This window comes from Eupeodes corollae, chromosome 2 (genome assembly GCF_945859685.1).
Source record: "Eupeodes corollae chromosome 2, idEupCoro1.1, whole genome shotgun sequence".
Lineage (NCBI taxonomy): Eukaryota > Metazoa > Arthropoda > Insecta > Diptera > Syrphidae > Eupeodes > Eupeodes corollae.
In genome coordinates this window covers 9,550,297-9,568,101 of record NC_079148.1, presented here as the reverse complement: position 1 = coordinate 9,568,101, position 17,805 = coordinate 9,550,297, and the positions used below count along the sequence as shown (strand labels likewise).

The following is a 17,805-nucleotide window of genomic DNA, read 5'->3' as shown; positions in this document are numbered from 1 at the left end:
TCTATTACATTTGTTTTGAGTGGAATATTTGAGTGGAAAAGAAAATTGTCTCTTACCGGGGGAGTTTGATGGTAAGACCGCACTTAGCTTTAATTTATTATCATTTTGTTTTTATTAATGTTGTTCAACAAAATTCTGTAAGCAAACGAATTGTTTGCATTAAGTGCTTAAGGATTTATGTATGTTCTGTGTAAGGGTGTACGTATTGGCCAATTCCCATTACCAACCAAAATAACTAAAGCAGAATTCACATGACCAAGGAACTACGAATGAATTTCAAAATGTGAGTTTATATACGTTTGAAGACATATTTTTACACGAATTCTTAACAAAACAATAGCAATATAGTTTCTATTATATTTATATACTTATTGAGTAACAATGAAAAACGCCTTTTTTGAGTAGTTCAATTTATTAAAATATTATCATATATTTATACAAAATTATCCCAACTAAAAAATTAAGTGCGTTAGGCGCAGACAACTTTTCACGAGTAAAAGCGTTAATATTTAAATTTCTGGGATCAAGAATATTAGAAAGAGAAGAATAAAGTAAATAAAAAAGAGACCACCTTATGATGGTGGACACGTTCAGTTTTTAGTTCAGATTTCAATCCTGGGCCTGTTTAAGTATCTTGTCCTTTTTTGTTCTACATCAGCAACAATATCATATACAAAATTTGTTGTTGATACGAACTGTCAAACTTTATTCGCGTTCCACATTATCCACACTCGCCACGAATAAAATAATCGCGTGTACTTAACCTAAAAAAATAAAATATAGCCTAACACACGCACAAAATACAAAACAAAATTAGCATTTAACCATTACAGAACAAAAAATAAAATGAGAACGTTTACGATAGTGGAGCACTGGTTCTAAACAATGATTTTAATCCCACCTTATTTAAATTTAAATCTATCGATGAACAGTTTAAGTTATATAAAATGCTCTTTCGACTTAAAGCTTCATTCTTCTCATAGTTAGTTCTAAGAAAGTCAATATGTATAAAATCAAATGTGCGCAGGTGATGAGTTCCGCCCCTGTAATTCAAATGTACACAAGATAGCAAATAAGGTGCATCAATTTCACCATTAATGAGTTGATGAAAAAATACGAAGTCATTATTAACACGCCTTTGATGGAGAGATTGGATTTGAAGAAGTAGAATACGATGTTCATAGGGAGGCAGATCATAGGGATCTTCCCAAGGAAGACCTTTTAGGGCAAAGCGAATTCAATTATGAAATTATTGAAATTGATTCAATACGTTTTCTATGAATTTTGTAATAGGGAGTCCAACATGGCAATTATACAAAGAAAGGGTAACATATAGAGATCATTGAACTCCTTTCTCCCGCGTTTTATAAAACCAAGCATAGAACTTGCCTTATTAACAATAACATTAATGTGATGTGTAAACTCTAAGTTGGAACAGAAATGTACACCTAAATCTTTAAATGTGGAGACACGACAGAGTTTTTGCTGTGATATACAGTAGTCAAATACGTTACTGATTAGTTTTTAGTGAAAGTTATAGTCTGGCATTTTAAAGGGTTGAGTAAAAGGCTATTTTTCCCACACCAAAATGTGAAACTATCAATGTCGGCTTGTAAAAGAATACGATCATGGTTTGACTTTATTATTTTGAAAATCTTCATATCGTCAGCAAAAATAAGAAGTTCACTTGAGCGTAGACATGACGATACATCGTTAATAGACAGGATGAACAGAAAAGGGCCAAGATGGCTTCCCTGGGGAACACCAGATTGAGCAACGAAAGGTTCAGAATGACAATTTCTAAATTTTACCTCGTAGGATCTGTTTTCAAGGTATGACTTAATCCAAGGTAAGAAAAACGGCGGAAAACCAAGAGCCTTAAGTTTCAATAAAATAATTCCGTGGCTAAGTTGGTCAAAAGCTTTAGAAAAGTCAGTGTATACACAGTCAACTTCATAACCTTGTTCTAAAGCGTTTGAACATATATTTGAGAATGTAAGGAGATTAGTAACGGTTGATCTTTTTTTCACAAAACCATGTTGCTGTTCGCAAATGATATTTTTACTAAAATATGCTACGCTTTCACAAACAACTTGTTCAAATACTTTGGGAATGCAAGAAAGCTTTGCAATGGGCCTGTAGTTGCTTATATCCGACTTGTTACCATTCTTGAAAATTGGTGTTAGAAATGACTTCTTCCATATATTGGGAAATTTGCCTGTTTTTAGAGAAAGTTTGAATAAAAACGTTGACATCCTAAAATATGTAAAGAACTTTCTGGATATTTTTCCAGCTGTTTTATTAAGGAAACATATTGTCCTTTAATTTTCCGATTTGCATTAAATGGATGTATATGAAATCATTTTCTTGTTTTTTTACTAACAATCACACCAGTACTTTTTTTTTAAGCAAATATATCTTCGACCACATTTTCTCAATCGTTTGTTTTCAAAACAATAATGATAAACACAAACAAAAAAACAATTGTCAAAGCAAAACATCGTTCGCGACGAATTAAAAACTCTCATGTGAAAGAAATGTCAAAATCGACGAATATTCGTTCATTTGTTCGTTGTGGTCATGTGAATAGTGCTTAAGGCATGAAAACATCGTTAAGTCATTAAACAAATTATTTTCTTTTTTGGACCTAACCCTACTTTTTTTGTATTTTGTTTTTTGAACCTAAATCAAGTTGTTTTACTTTATTCAGTAACTAAAAACAAATTATCATGTCAAGTAACAGCGTCCAGCAACACGTGCAAACGACAAAACGGTATGTTCAAAATGTGTGTTCTCTATTAGCAACGATGAGCTAAATGTGACCTTTTTCTGGGGTTCCAATGTTTGGTGGTCAAATTCAGTTCGCCGGCTCAGTGAAAAATCAACGTATGGTAGGTACGTCAACAAAAAGCAAGATCTGCTGTGAAAACCACCTCTGTACGTGAAACTGTGCAGCAAAATTAGAGGCAGTCAGTTCACAACCTGGCGAATTTTCGCGTCGCGTTGATATTTGTGAGTGGACTCTAAAAAAAATCCAACTGACCCAGGGGCTGAAATCAAGCAACCATGTACAGCGTCGTTTGTTCACCAATTGGATTTTAGAGCAGTTGAAACTTGATCGCCATTTCGGTAAAAGATCATCTTAATCGATGAAGCCCTTTTTGCGATAAATCAGTACGTGTATGAGCAAAATTGTCAGATTTTAAACGACACCAATCCACGCGAGATTCACAAGGTGGCACTGCATCCAAATAAAGGAAATTTTTGGTGCAGATTTTAGGCTGGAGGCATTATCGGTCCGTACTTTAAAAATGATGCTAGGCAGGTCATCGCCGTTAAAGACGATCGCTATAGGTCGATGATCACCAACTTCTTGTTGCCTAAATTGGATGATAAGGACACGGAAAAGATATGGTTTCAATAGGATGGCGCTACGTGCCACACAGCTTAAGACACAATCGCTATCGCTCTGAGGCGACGAGAACCAAGATCATGTGATTTGACGCATTGAGACTTTTCTTGTGCGGCTTTTTTAAGTTGCAGATCTATGTGAATAAGCCGCAAGTCATCTCTGTACTCTAAGGCCACATAATCGACGCACCAAAGTCATCGGAAACTGGAGCTTTTGAATGAGTTTGTCCTATCAAAGCCGCGTTACACGTAAGTATTAAATAAAGATGAAACATTATTGATATCGTAAATATATCTTCTTATATTTAATTTTAAAGTTGACCTTATTATAATGAAAATCCTTTTACTAACATATTCCTGCCACCAAATTTCGAAATAAAGGACAACCAACAACCTTTCGAAATTTTGGAAGTTCAAAGACCTTATTCATAGTTCTTAGTTGGTCGTTAAAAGTTGGTCCTTGCCACTCGCTTAAAAATTTGAGAAAGCGTACGTTTGCTGTATACATTTATGACTTTTTCACGTCCTGAATCTATAAACAAAAACGAAAGTTAAAATTATATGAATTGATTCTCTTGCAATGTACAGGCTGCTACTATTCTGAACAAATACTGTATTGTTCTGTCAAATAGTCACGCATATACCCCAGCTTCTTTGTACCAGCTGTTCTTTTACTCGTCAAACACTTATAAAAAGATATCCACATACCTTCTAAATCTGAGATTGAACCCTTTTTTAAATGCAATCTACATACATCATTTCTTAATTGATTGGTAAGTTGTTGTAATTTTAACTCAAATGTAGGCAAACCCTATTTATGAGTTCTCCAATATATCCAAAATATATTTAGAAAACCCATCACTATCTAAAGAATCTAGTACTTTAACCAATTCGCCCCACTGCAATTATCCATGTGCTTCCACCCATTTAAAATTTATTTGACATAAAGTCATGTTCTTTTTATTTGTTTAGTTCTCCTCCTCCTCCTCTTCTCTTACGTCTTGTAAATATGGGATAAAGATAAATGAATTCTCAAATAAAAAATGTTATTTTCTTCAATTTGTGTTCAATTCCAAGAGAAATAAAAAGTTTGGTTCGTCTTCGCGCATAAATTGAAGTTCTACTAGCAGAAGAACCAGAACAATGGAGGACTATTTCGACGACTACGAGGAAGAAGATCTGTACGAAGATTATGACTTTGACAAAAGGCTTTTGTTTCCATTTAGCCGGCAAACTCTAGAGGAAACTTTCAAGAACTGTGTCCTTCCTTCACTCAGTCAGATTGCAACTTATGCGGGGACTCTGATCGGCTGGAATTTGCTGTGTCGATTGGCTTGGCTTATGGCAAAGTGCGCTGGCATACGGCCATGGGTAGATCACCTAATTTCCTTTGTAACCGGCTGCGGCGTTCTCTATTACACAATTGGCCTGGATTTCCTTGTCGTGCTGCTCTTCGCGATGGTGTCCTATGTAATCCTGAGCATCCTGGAGTACAGGCAGTCCAGAAGCACGGGCTACGTAATGGGGGCTATTTGCATAGTGGGTCTGTTCCTGTACGAGCTGCTGGCTGAAAACCCCACAGTTTGGCATAAGATTCGAGGAGTGCAAATGATTGCCACGATGAAAGTTGTGTCACTTGCATTCGATTTGGATGCTAAAAAGCATGCGCGCACTCCAGCCTTGTTCCCGTTCCTTGGGTATATGCTGTGTCCGGCTAATGCCGTGCTCGGTCCGTGGATGGCTTATGACGAGTACACTGTGAGCTTGGATCAATCGAGGATAGAATTCCGGTGGTTTCTGTGGACGGTGTCAAATAGTCTGGCATCGCTGGGTTTCCTCTTGCTTTCGAATTGTTTCGTGGCGCTTATTTGCACTGATTACGCTTCAAAATGGATTATAGCCTTCCGTGATGCCTTGTCCTTCCGTTGCAGTCATTATTTCATCTCATTTCTTTCTCAGGCCACAATGGCGGCTGCTGGTGTGCACACCAGTCAGAGTTTTGGGGACAAATCAAGAATCTTTGGGAGTTTGGTCACTAAACCGTGCTCCATAGAGGTGCCGCGCTCGCTTACCGAGGTGGTCCGTAATTGGAACATTCCAATGCACCGATGGCTGAAGACTTACGTCTTCCGAACCATCAAGAACAGGAGCACCCTGGCTGCCATCATATGCACATACGTGGTGTCGTCGCTTTTGCATGGATTGCACTTCCAAATATACGCTGTCCTCCTATCTCTCGGTATCTTCACCTTCATCGAGTTCCAACTTCGGTCGAAAATTGCGAGCATTTTCGGAGCATGTATCCTGCCAAACCCCTGCCGCCAGAGAGCCTGTTCCCATGAGCACAAGTGGAAGTCCACGTTCAGCTTGGTAATGAATTCGGTGTTTGGATTGTTGACGATGATGCATTTGGCCTACTTGGGCATAATGATGGAGGGAACGAGCTCACCCAATGCTCAAGCTAACCGGTTTTCCATTCAAGCAGGGTTCAATAAATGGATGTCACTGGACTTCCTCAGCCACTGGATATTTGCCTGCAGTTATCTATTTTACTTGGTAGTCTAGTCTTTCAAATATAATGTAGCTCAATAACCTGCGGCAGATGCCTAGTTAAGAGGCTTCAAATGAGACTTTCATAACTAAATACCTACATATACATATATACATATATGCGTACTTAAAACTACAGTTTTGTTTGGTAATTTTTGTGTGTGTGTTTTGTGATAGATATTATTTCCAAGTATGTACTTAAAAACTCCAAAGTGTCGAAACTGCATAGAACAGTATTTTTAGACTCGTAACTAGTATTTTTATTTTTGATACGAGCTTCCATAGGAAATAAAAATATAGAAGTATTTATACCTAATTAAGTTGTTTTTTTTTTTTAATTATAATTTAGTTGGTTCTTGAAGAGTGAATTTCAGAAAAGGGCATGTTAACGTAGGAGTATGCTTTTTGAAAATTAAGCACCAAAAGTTACGCCTTCACATCGAAGAGTAAATGGGTAACTGAATCATCGAAATCTGAAATTTAATGTGTACATTGATTCGTCTTATGATGATTTAATTAACAGCCCCATTCTGTTATGTGTCTCAGTCTTATTATGGGTACCTATAACAATAAACTAATTAGCGCATATGCTAATAATATTTACATAAAAAACGTTCACATCAAAAAATTGGCCCAAAAATAGTAGTCTTCGTTATAAAGTAAATTTATCAAACGGTTTAACCTATTTGGTATTTTTAAAATTGATTGGCAATAGAAACAAATAAATCATAAATTTAGTGGCGCAACAGCTTGTAAAGCTGGGAAAGTTTATTGTGGTTTTCCATGGCTAAAATATATAAATTTATTCATGATCGAGACCTGTCAAAACACAAATTTCCCCTATTTTTGCAATCCATGGGGCCAAATAAATAAAATAATTATTTGATTTAAAATCAAATCTGCAGGTGTGAAGTTTTTGGCAGATTTACCCCTTTTTTGCGGTTTCCCAACCCGTTGTTCATTATTCCACCAATTCTCGATCTGGCACTGGCCACTTCAAAACATCGATTTTATTCACCTCTAAGGCACACTTCACTAACTTTGAAGTATGTTTAGGGTCGTTGTCGTGCATGAAGCGCCAAAATAACGGCAAATTATCTTCTGCGTAGGGTATCATATGATCCAACAGGATATCTTTGTACACGTTCTGGTACATTTTGATGTCAATTTTTACGATGGGGCCAATGCCGTGCCATGAAAAAGCAGCCCAGACCATAACGTTGCCTCAACCGTGTTTCACCGTCTTAATAGTGTACCTTGGATCATATTCCCTGTTTTTTGGACGCCATACATATTGTTTCCCATCCAAACCGGCTGAATTTGGATTCATCGCTCCAGAACACGTTTTTCCAAAAACTAATTGGTTTGTCTAGGTGAGCTTTGGCAAACTGTAACAAAGATTACAGATTTTTTTTTTGATACAAGCGGTTTTCTCTGAACAACGCACCCACGTACAATGATTTCTTTTAATCGGCGTCTTATGGTCCTTGAGGCAACATTAACTCCATAGTTCGTTGAAAGTTCGCTTCAAATGGCACTGGAGGTCAAACGGATCCTTGGTCGATAACCTATAAATAATTCTATCTTCATTTGTAGTTGTCTTTCTGGCCCGGGGTTTTTGTTAAACGTACTCCAAACTTTTTGAAATGACGAAGGGCATTATAAACCAGTTTCCTGGAGCATTCTAACAACTTAGAAATGTCTGTTACCATCCGCCCTTTTGACTTCATTATCAAGAACAGAATTCTTTTTTCCTTTAAGCACCATTTACTTTTTGCCATGACTAATTCATTTTAAAAACATTTTTTTTAAATATAGATCATTAAAGGAATATTTAATTACCTCAAAAATTATTATTTTCCTTTCAAACAAAAACTCAAATTTAAAAATAAACTCTTTGATTGCAAAACGGGCTAAATATATGTATGTCCAGCTAAAAACAACGCAAATCACAAACAATCTTAATTTTTCGCAAAACGGTATTTTACTTTTCAATCATTGACACATTTTTATTACCATATAAGGTAATGAACCGTTACTTGAAAGTAATAGAGAATTGAAAGTAGAAAAATACTTGTACTCTTTTCAATGTGCTAAATTCGTGTCCACCACTGTATACAATAACTTTCTAATCGGCCTCAATCTGAGATATTTTACTTTCTTGCATTTTCTGTGGTCTCTTGCGAGCTCCCTTTAGTCATCCAGACCAAACGCTCTTATATAAGTAACCGCTCTTGCTTGTGAAGATGCGTTCTTTCTCGTCGTCTAAAGCTTGGGAGATTTCTTTGCTACAGCATTTTTGTCCATTCACTCGAACCCTGTGTAGTCGGCGTGTATTGGGTTTTTGGATTACATTCACAGCTCGTACAATTTACGATTGATATCTTCTCCTCCATTCGCCCTCTTCGCATATTGGAACAAATACTGTATAAAACCCGCTTAAGGGACTAACACGCATAAGTACCTCTCACAGTCCGTTGATAGTTAGGGCCTAGTGACTTACGACTCTCAAGCATTCCTTTGTGCTAGTAGTGTTGGATTGGAACGGAGGGGGCCTACAGTTTTGAGCCTAATCCAAACGGCTAATTTGTTTGAGAAAGCACTTTTCATGACAAGAAATACTCTTGGAGAATTTATCAATTCCTCGCAAAAGACGGTACCCGTGAACTAAGCTTTTGATGGCAGCATGGCCCCTGCTCTCTGCATAATAATGCTTATTATAGAAAAAAAAATATTAAAGACAACTTATAAGTACCTTTCTAATAACAAATTCTCCCGTTTAACTGCCTTGATTTGTATGAGTTAAAACTCAAATTTAAAAATCAAATGGCGGAGACTATCTATTCGTCCTTCTTTTTCCGATGTTAGCACGGCAACTAGCTAGTTTTTAAAGTGTCATAAACTTTAAACTAGGAACTTTACTTCACTAACCTCTACCTTCACGGATTGTTCAAAAACTACAAATAACATAATTGTCTACAAAACATTCCTCAGGCAAACAACAAGTCCATCACAATTTGTATTTTGTATTGTAAAGAAATACTAGTTATTTCTTTTCCAAATTGACAAGGAACTCTTTAACAGAAAGCACTTAATGAAGTTGTGCAGAAAATAAATAAATCATAAATGAAAAAAAACATGATCAACTGTCATTTTGATAGGAGTAGACTTGAGTTAATAGTTAGGGAGATTTTTCTTGACTAGCTTTCCAGTCAACTTTCCATTACAGTTGCCTAAAATGGAATGTAATTTCTTGGCAGCTGGCCAATCAGATACTAGAAACTTGCCTAACTTTCAAGTCTCTTATGCTAAACTTTCCCAATGTGTTTGAATGTACTGATAACAGAATCAAAAACGTCAACTTTATTGGAAAGTTAGTCAAGAAACATTTGCTTTACTGCTTGAACAGAATGAGATGCAGCTGTAGCTAAGAAAATCGCTGTAGTATAAGCTGTCAATAAAAACGCTCACTAATGTAGCAAAGGTCGCCCACAATGGTGTAGCACAGGAAATTTATTCGGGCATGTTCAACGCATATGAAATTTATATTTGAACTGAATTTGTATGTTAGCATACTATAAAAAAGTTACAAAACCAGAAAAAATTTTCAAATGCATTGAACGCTCCCAAAAAAAAAGTGAAAAGTCAAAGAATGAAATGGGTTTCCCCCATCTGTCATCTCAAATGTAGCTTGCAGCGTCGCCAAAAGTTAAAGTTGAGTCAACTTGCGCTGCAGCTACTGCTACAGCTACAGCTTTTCATTGTGTCGATGTATACTATTTTCGTATCTTTTAACTTTGACAGTGCTACAGGCTACAGCTACACCATTCTGTTCAAGCAGTTACTTTCATCTGTCAAAATATCTGCTGGTTGCATTTTTTAATTTAACTAAAAGCTGAACGTCTTTACTCATTAATATATTTATTTTTGTATTATTTCATTAAAATGTATGTATAAAAAAATATATATATATATATTGGAAAAGGAAAAAGTGTACCATTTTCATATCATACAAAATAATAAATATTTCTTATAGGGCCCATACACTACACATGCCTGCATGCGCATACAGTGCTTGCGCATGCAAACTGCCAGTGTATGGTGTGAACTGTGTGTTTGTGCAAGCGGCATGAGCAATATCAAAAAATTTTGATATTTTCTTGCTTGTGCATGCAAGCATGAGTGGTGTGTGTGCTACATTTGCTCAGTCAAGGGCTAAAGCAATCAAAATTGCCGCAGCAGCGGAGTCGGAGCTTGACATTTTTTAAAGTTTTCTGTTCAGTGGTGAACACAAAACTGAATTTTGTACAGTTTGCATGCGTAGTGTATGGGGAAAGAGTGTTTCCGCATTTTTGTGCTTTCGCATGCAGGCATGTGTAGTGTATGGGGCCTATTAGATAATAAATCAAATAAAAATACTATAACTAAGATATTCCCTCACTAGTTCAATAATTCTAAAATCAAAAAATTCAATTGACTACAAATGAGTTAAATGTCATGTTTTCAAACGAGCCAACTTCATTCATACAAATGAACGCGCCTAATTGTCAGAAATATTTTTGACAGTTGACAGATAAAATGAAAGATAATTCCAAAAGTTTATTTTTTATTTTATTTAATTAAAAATAATAAATAAATAACAATGAAAAAAACATTAATAATTTTATCGATTTATTATGAATTAATTTACATCGTTCATTCGACACACGCCAGCAACGACAAAGAAATCTCCATACAACAATCTCCAAAGTTCAATCCACTTGGACCACTAGTCAATTGTAGCTTCCTGTCGAAGGAGTTCCTCGAATGCAAGGACCCTGTCGATCATCGAGGCAATCAATCTGCACGCGATGAAGTTGGCTATGGGTGCGTCAAGTTCGGAGGAATATGGTATGAAGATGTTGAACACACAAAAGTGGATTGTGTCGTCTTCCCCGACATCGAATGTTACGGACCGAGGAACTTCCAGCGCGATGGCATTCCCTGTGTGAAGTACACCGATCATTATTTTGTAACAACTTTAATCTACAGCATACTGCTGGGATTTCTAGGAATGGATAGATTCTGCCTCGGACAAACGGGAACTGCTGTTGGGAAACTATTGACTGTAGGTGGAGTTGGTGTGTGGTGGGTGATAGATGTTATTCTGCTAATAACCAATAATTTGCTGCCAGAGGACGGAAGCAATTGGAATCCATATGTGTGAGGTGGGAAGAAGAGAGTTTAGGGGAAAACTTTTGTAGTTGTCAAACAGAAAAATGTTGTTAATTGTGATATTAGAAAATAACTTTAAAAAAAATAAAATGTGTTTGAATATTTTTAAGAGTAATTTTTTTGAATGACTGAAAATAATAATGAATTCTTTGTTAAAGAGAAAGTCGTAGAAATTAGGGACATTGCTTATTCACATAAAGGATAGTCCTATTAGATGCAGTTTAAATCAGTATCTGAGTTAATTTTTGGAAATTGTCTTCAGTTTCAAGTCAAGTATTTCATTATAAATTAATTTTTAAAAAAGCTTGATTAAAATGTTTTAATTTAACACTTTTGTGTTAAAAACTGTTTTGGCATATATCGTTCAGCATTTCTTCAGGATTTATATAAGACAGGTGAAATCTAAGAACATATTTTACAAAATGCTTATAATATTTTTTAAACAAAATATTCAAGATAGGTTTTATGGATTTGGCATTTATGCCTTTATTTGGAATTTAAAAAGTAATATCTTAAAAAACCTCGACGTGATAAAACGATTTTGAGTCGGATTTAAATTAAGGTCATCAAAACCCATCGGAAAAGTGAAGTTTATTTGCTAGGATCAAAATCTTGTCCACGAGTATATGCAATTATTTCCAAGAACCTTATCTTTGAACGCAAATTCTTAAAATTTCAAAGTTGATAAAGTTGAATTTCGAACTAAGACGCCCAACACTAAAAAACAAATACAAACTTATACCATTGGTCGCAGTTATTTGAATTTCGACTACGTAGTCACTAGCTTTGTGAATGCGCCCAATGCTTTTAATATTAAAAAAGTAAGATTATTGAACTTGATATTTCAAAGGCAATTGATATAGTTTGGCATCAAGCTCTCTTATCGAAAATGCGTGCATTTGGTATTGATGAATCCCTTCTTCGTTGGGTTAGAAATTACCTTTCGGACCGTCCAATTCAAGTAGTATTGGACGGGTTCAAATCTGATATTCACAAAATAGGCGCTGGTGTGCCCCAGGGCTCCGTTTTGTCTCCGATGCTCTTTCTTATTTTTATAAATGATCTTTTGTCTGAAACTTCTAACCCACTAAATTGTTTCACGGATGACAGTTCCCTCAGCTTTTCATATTCATTTTTAGATTCTTATCCTTGTCCTTCGAATGTGGAACTTCAACGGCAGCGAATGATAAGCTCATTAAATTCTGATCTTGACAGCATTGTACAATGGGGAATCAAAAACCGTGTAGAATTTAATGCTTCGAAAACTCAATTCTGTCTTCTGTCGTTAAAGCGTAACGCACCCCCGATGCCGCTATTCATGAGCGACACTTTCATTCAGAAAACTAATCAACTTTCAGTACTCGGTATGTATATATATCACAGATCACCTCTTATGGAATGATCACATATTCGATATTGCCAAAAATGCTGCTAGGTTCTTCGGATATCTCCGACGGTGCAAGAAATTTTTTCACCCCTTCTTATCTGGCTGTAATTTAAAAAGGCGTCATTCGTCCAAAACTTAACTCGCATATTTGTGCAGGTGCCCCTAAAACAAGTTAGAGTATTTTGGACAGGATCCAAAAAAGAGCTTTGAAAATGATAGGCGATAGAACTATAACCGAAATAATTATGTCACTTGAACACCGCCGCAATGTTTCATGCCTTTCGTTGTTCTACCGATATTTTTATAAACAGTGTTCTGTCGAAATAGCCAGTTGCATTTCCCCCTTTAACAATTCAGCCGTAATACTCTTACTTCTAGGAATGCATATCAATTAACCTTGAGCTCAATTTCGGACGTACTGTCAAATATAGAGATTCTTTTTTTAACCGCACATTGAGAATATGGGATGCTCTACCTAGATCTGTTTTTCCCTATTATTTTGATATTCAAAACTTTAAAACTCCATCATGTTTGTTACAGACTTTAAACATCCCTTTAACGATGAATCTTTTGTTTCAGACTCTACATATTTTGAATATCTGTATAATTTCACTTCGTCGAACAATTGATCCTGATCGAATACAATTTTAGTAAATTCAACTTAATGATAAATTCTCACTTTGACTTGATAGCCTGTAATATTTTTAAAAAATTGTTCTGCTTCCCTATTTTCGCCCCTCTCAATATTTTTAAACCAATTTTTAGCACAAGGAGAATTTCTAAATTTCTAGGAAACCTCCTTCGTAGTGCCATTTGACAATAATGACCCCACATATAGTAATAAAAACTATAGCCCAAATGTCAGTGTCCCGTCTTCCTTCAACAATTATTCGAAAACATCTTGTACAACATTTTAGGTTTTTATTGAAAATTGCGATGAAAATCTATTATTTCACATCGCTTTCACAAATTTAAGTCTACAATTACCATTGAATTTAGAAAAGCCTTTGACAAAATATCCCACTAGATAGATAGATAGATAAGTTCTTTATTTTTTCAATTTTTTTTTTATAAGTACAATATTTCATGATAAAAGATATACAAAGCATGGCTATATAAGCCGTCTGCCGGGAAAAAAAAACTAATTAAATACACAACCAAAAAAAGTACAATTTGAGTAAAAAGAGAGAATATTTCACAAAATAAGTTTCATAGTTAAAAAAAAGAAAATGTAAATATAAATATAAATATTAAAGAAAACAATTTTTTTTTAAAATTATTATTTTTATAATGTGACTTTTAGTTTAGTCAAAACAAAGGAAAAAAAAAAGAAAACATTGAACCATATGAAATAATGTTCACCATTAAAGTATATTCTGATATATATATATAGTATAAAGCGAGCAATAACAGGTATTTATAAGTTTAATAAAAAATGTGACTTTTAGTTTAGTCAAAACAAAAAAATTAAGGAAAAAAGAAAAATATTGGTAATGGGCTTTTAGTTTAGCTAAAACAGATAATGGTTTGTAAGTGAGAAAAAAAAAAGCAAAAAGATTGGAAAAGAACTGTATATTTCTCAAGTTTTTTTTTTTTTTTTTTTAATTTTAAGGACTTTTAATTTGGTTAAAAACAAAAAAAAAAGAAAGGAGAAGATACAATCACATTAACATCGTCTTACAACTCAAAACAAACTCAAACACTCGTTTCGATATTTTCGTGCATGTGAGACATAGCGTATAAGAGGCTTCCAGCCACGATCTCCGTTTAGTACACTGACACATTCCTCTTGAGAAAGAAAACTAGAATAAAAGTAGAGCCTTCGGATTTCCTGTAATATTGGACAAAGTGCTAAAAAATGCAAAACATCTTCGTTTTGACCAAGGTTGCAAAGAGAGCACACAGGGTTTAAGTCTGTTCTATGTGGTCTGTAATTCAAATCGAGCATTTCCGTTCTTATCTTGAAGATCAAGCTCATTTCAAAAACTGTAAACTCTTCTCTAAAATAGTTTCTTTCACCAAGTTTCAGATTAAGTTGTCTGTATATATTCCTCGATGTTGATGCAGTCCCTCTCGCAACACAAAGCCTATACATCGAGTCATCTATAACAGAGATACATTCATATAATGCATTTTTTATTGCTTCCACATTGTCCACTGGCAATGATATTGAAAGGTTATGTGCTACAGCAAGATCATACCAATTTTTGACCGGACTATATCCACAATTAAAACAAATTTTAAGGAGTCTTTTTTGCAAGTTTTGGTCAGATCGCTTCATAACTCTGATCATAAAATCGGCGTTAGCCTTTAAGTTTTTCAAGAAAATTTGAGGTAAGCCTGTCTCTAGGTGGATAGCATAATTAGGAGTGTTAATAGGTAACCTAAAAATTCGCTTGAAAAAATACCTCTGTATATTTTCCATTTCCTCCAACTGTTCGAAGCCATATACTTCACTATCCCACTATCTCTCCTATCCTTTTCTTCTTTCCTCTGGCATATTACAAGGTAACCACTTAGGTCATGTTCTTTTTATACTCTCCCATTAATATGAAGTTGATTTCTAAATATTGCCATATCTCACTTTATGCTGATGGAACAAAATTTTTAAAGTCCATAACGTCAATACATGATTATTCCTCGACAGTTTCTCAGCTTGGTGTAAAAAGAATAGGTAAGATCTGAATACTCACTACTTTCCCATAACTAACCTATTTCTTCTTTTGAGATTATTCGCTATCTTGGGCTCCTATGTATGTCACCGAGACCTAAATTTCCATGCTAAAAAAACTCAGTACTCGGCCTTGTTAAACGTTAGTCAAAGATATTTTCCAACCCCTATATTACCCGATCGCTCTTATATATTACCCGGTTTAATAAAAGGCTTTGTAATTTGAGAAACAAAAAAACAAAGCTTATAAGCTTCTTCAAATGTTACCTAATAACTCTTTGGTTAGAGACAAGTATATTCTATTTGACTACGATTTGTAATTTGTTTGCTGAATGCTTTTAATCAAACTATGCAAGTACCATAGGTCACCAACAATCTTTTTATGGCAACGACAATCTGGTTACCGCGATCAATGTTGGAAGATTAGTTATTTATTAGCAAGTCTGATGTTGAAGAATCACTTTTGAATGTGAATAATGACTATCGTCCAGGTCCAGATGGTGTGGTGTGGTACTCTCTGAACCTCGTTCTTATATTTTTAATCTCTCTCATTTTAAAGGTGAATTTCTTTCTGAATGGAAAACATCTTTAATAATTCCCATTCATAAAACAGGACCCAAACAGGAAATATCTAACTACTGTCCAATCTGCTAACTGGCCACCATTCCAAAACTTTTTGAAAAACTTGTATGTGATAAATTTTAATTTTTGCTAAGGAAGTAATATCGCCTCTCCAGCATGGCTTTGCATCGGCAGGTCGACAACTACTAACCTTTCCATTTTCACAAACTACGTTTTCAATAAAATTGAGGCAGGGTATCAGGTTGACGTCATCTATACTGACTTTGCTAAAGTCTTTTACTGAACAAACTATCAAGAATTGGTTTTCATTCAAATAATTTTGCACAAGATGAAATCTTATCTTGTAGGACGCATTCAATGTGTATCCATTGGTAATGTTCTCCTACTCCTGTACATTTGTCACCAGGAGTCCCTCAAGGTAGTCACCTGGGACCCTTACTATTTCTTATATTTATTAATGACATGCCGAATATTTTTCTCAATTCTCTTAGACTTTTATTTGCTGACGATCTTAAGTTTTATAGATGCATAAAACAAACTGATAATTGCCTCCGCTTGCAAGATGACCTTAACATGCTTATTGAATGGTGCAAGAAAATCAATTATTATCTTTAAACGTTTCTAAAGGTCAATGTTTTTCATTCTATCGTTCTTACTATCCTACTTTCTTCGAATATAAAATTTGCAGTAGTGTTCTTGAAAGAGTCAATGAAAAAAAAACATCTTGGTGTAGTTTTTGACCTCAAACTCAGTTTTATCAAACATGTTGAATACATTGCTGCCAAAGTTAACTCCATGCTTGGTTTTATTAAAAGAAATTCAACAGACTTGTCAGACCCTTATACTATTAAATATCTTTTTGTTCATACGTAAGATCTGTTTTAGAATATTGTTGTGTGGTCTGAAGCCCATACTATAGAGTTCATTCATTTAGAGTTGAAAGAGTCCAAAAAATTTTACTAGGTGTGTTGTATGGAAACTTGGATGGAATATTAAAGTTCCCTCATATGCTACGAGATGCAAACTTATCGGTTTACATACACTTGAAAATCGACGTAAAATCTTCTCTGTTTTATTTATTCGTGATATTCTGTCGCATCATATCAACTGCCCATACCATACCTTCTATCTCTAATTGTGTAAAATATACCTTCTCGTCAACTTAGAGATAATGATCAATTCCACGTAAGTTACCATAGGGTTAATTACGCAGTTAATGAACCTATAACTCGCTGTGTTAGGGAAACCAATTCTGGCTATAATGTAATAGACTTTGACTTCCATTTAAATCGAGTCACCTTAAAAAATAAACTTGTGTTCCATTTTCTAAATACTAATTGAAATTTATTTATTATTTTATTTTGTTGCTTTGTTTGAATATTAATTTAATTTTAAGTAGTCTGTAAGATAATTAATGTAATCTCTGTTTGAGGAATAAACTAAACTATCCCCAACTTGAATACGCCTCTCAAGTTTGGTCCCCTTACCAAGGCGTGCAAATTGCAAGAACTTGAAGCCTTCAAATACGTTTTCTTCGATTTTCCCTTCGAAGCCTACCTTGGCATTATCTTCTCCACCCAATCATCAATAAATAGAGTGAGAGTGAGAGTCCAACGCACTAACCATCATGCCACGGGTTTATTAAATGTTTAAAACCTAGCTAGTTTATGAAATCGTTAAAACCTAGCTGTGATAGTTTAAAATCATCAATAAATAGAGTGAGAGTACTCAGAACTGAAGTATATCACAGACTGTCGAGGTCGTCGTCCCAAACAAATATGCTATCCTTGCATATAGCTTAGTATATAATCGAAGCGTACTTTAAGTTCAAAAGATTCGTTACATTTATTATTTTCATTCTTTCCATAAATTGGCAGATTCCCATGTTTACAGATTTTTATGCAAAGGTGTAAGAAAAGCTGACAAAAATATCAATTATAGGATTCTTCATAATTCCGAGAAATATTGAAAGCCATTAGTCCAAAATAAA

At 34.9% G+C, this 17,805-nt stretch overlaps 2 protein-coding genes across 2 annotated transcripts; both read left to right on the top strand.

Moving 5' to 3' along the window:
- Positions 1-4,355: 4,355 nt before the first annotated feature.
- On the top strand, positions 4,356-6,277 carry LOC129944727 (protein-serine O-palmitoleoyltransferase porcupine). The gene has a single exon (XM_056054366.1). It carries the CDS (start codon positions 4,555-4,557, stop codon positions 5,974-5,976), a length of 1,422 nt encoding a protein of 473 aa, XP_055910341.1. The 5' UTR covers positions 4,356-4,554; the 3' UTR covers positions 5,977-6,277.
- Positions 6,278-10,523: 4,246 nt separating this feature from the next.
- On the top strand, positions 10,524-11,284 carry LOC129946121 (TM2 domain-containing protein CG11103). Its single transcript, XM_056056162.1, has one exon. It carries the CDS (start codon positions 10,604-10,606, stop codon positions 11,165-11,167), a length of 564 nt encoding a protein of 187 aa, XP_055912137.1. The 5' UTR covers positions 10,524-10,603; the 3' UTR covers positions 11,168-11,284.
- The last annotated feature ends 6,521 nt before the right edge of the window (positions 11,285-17,805 follow it).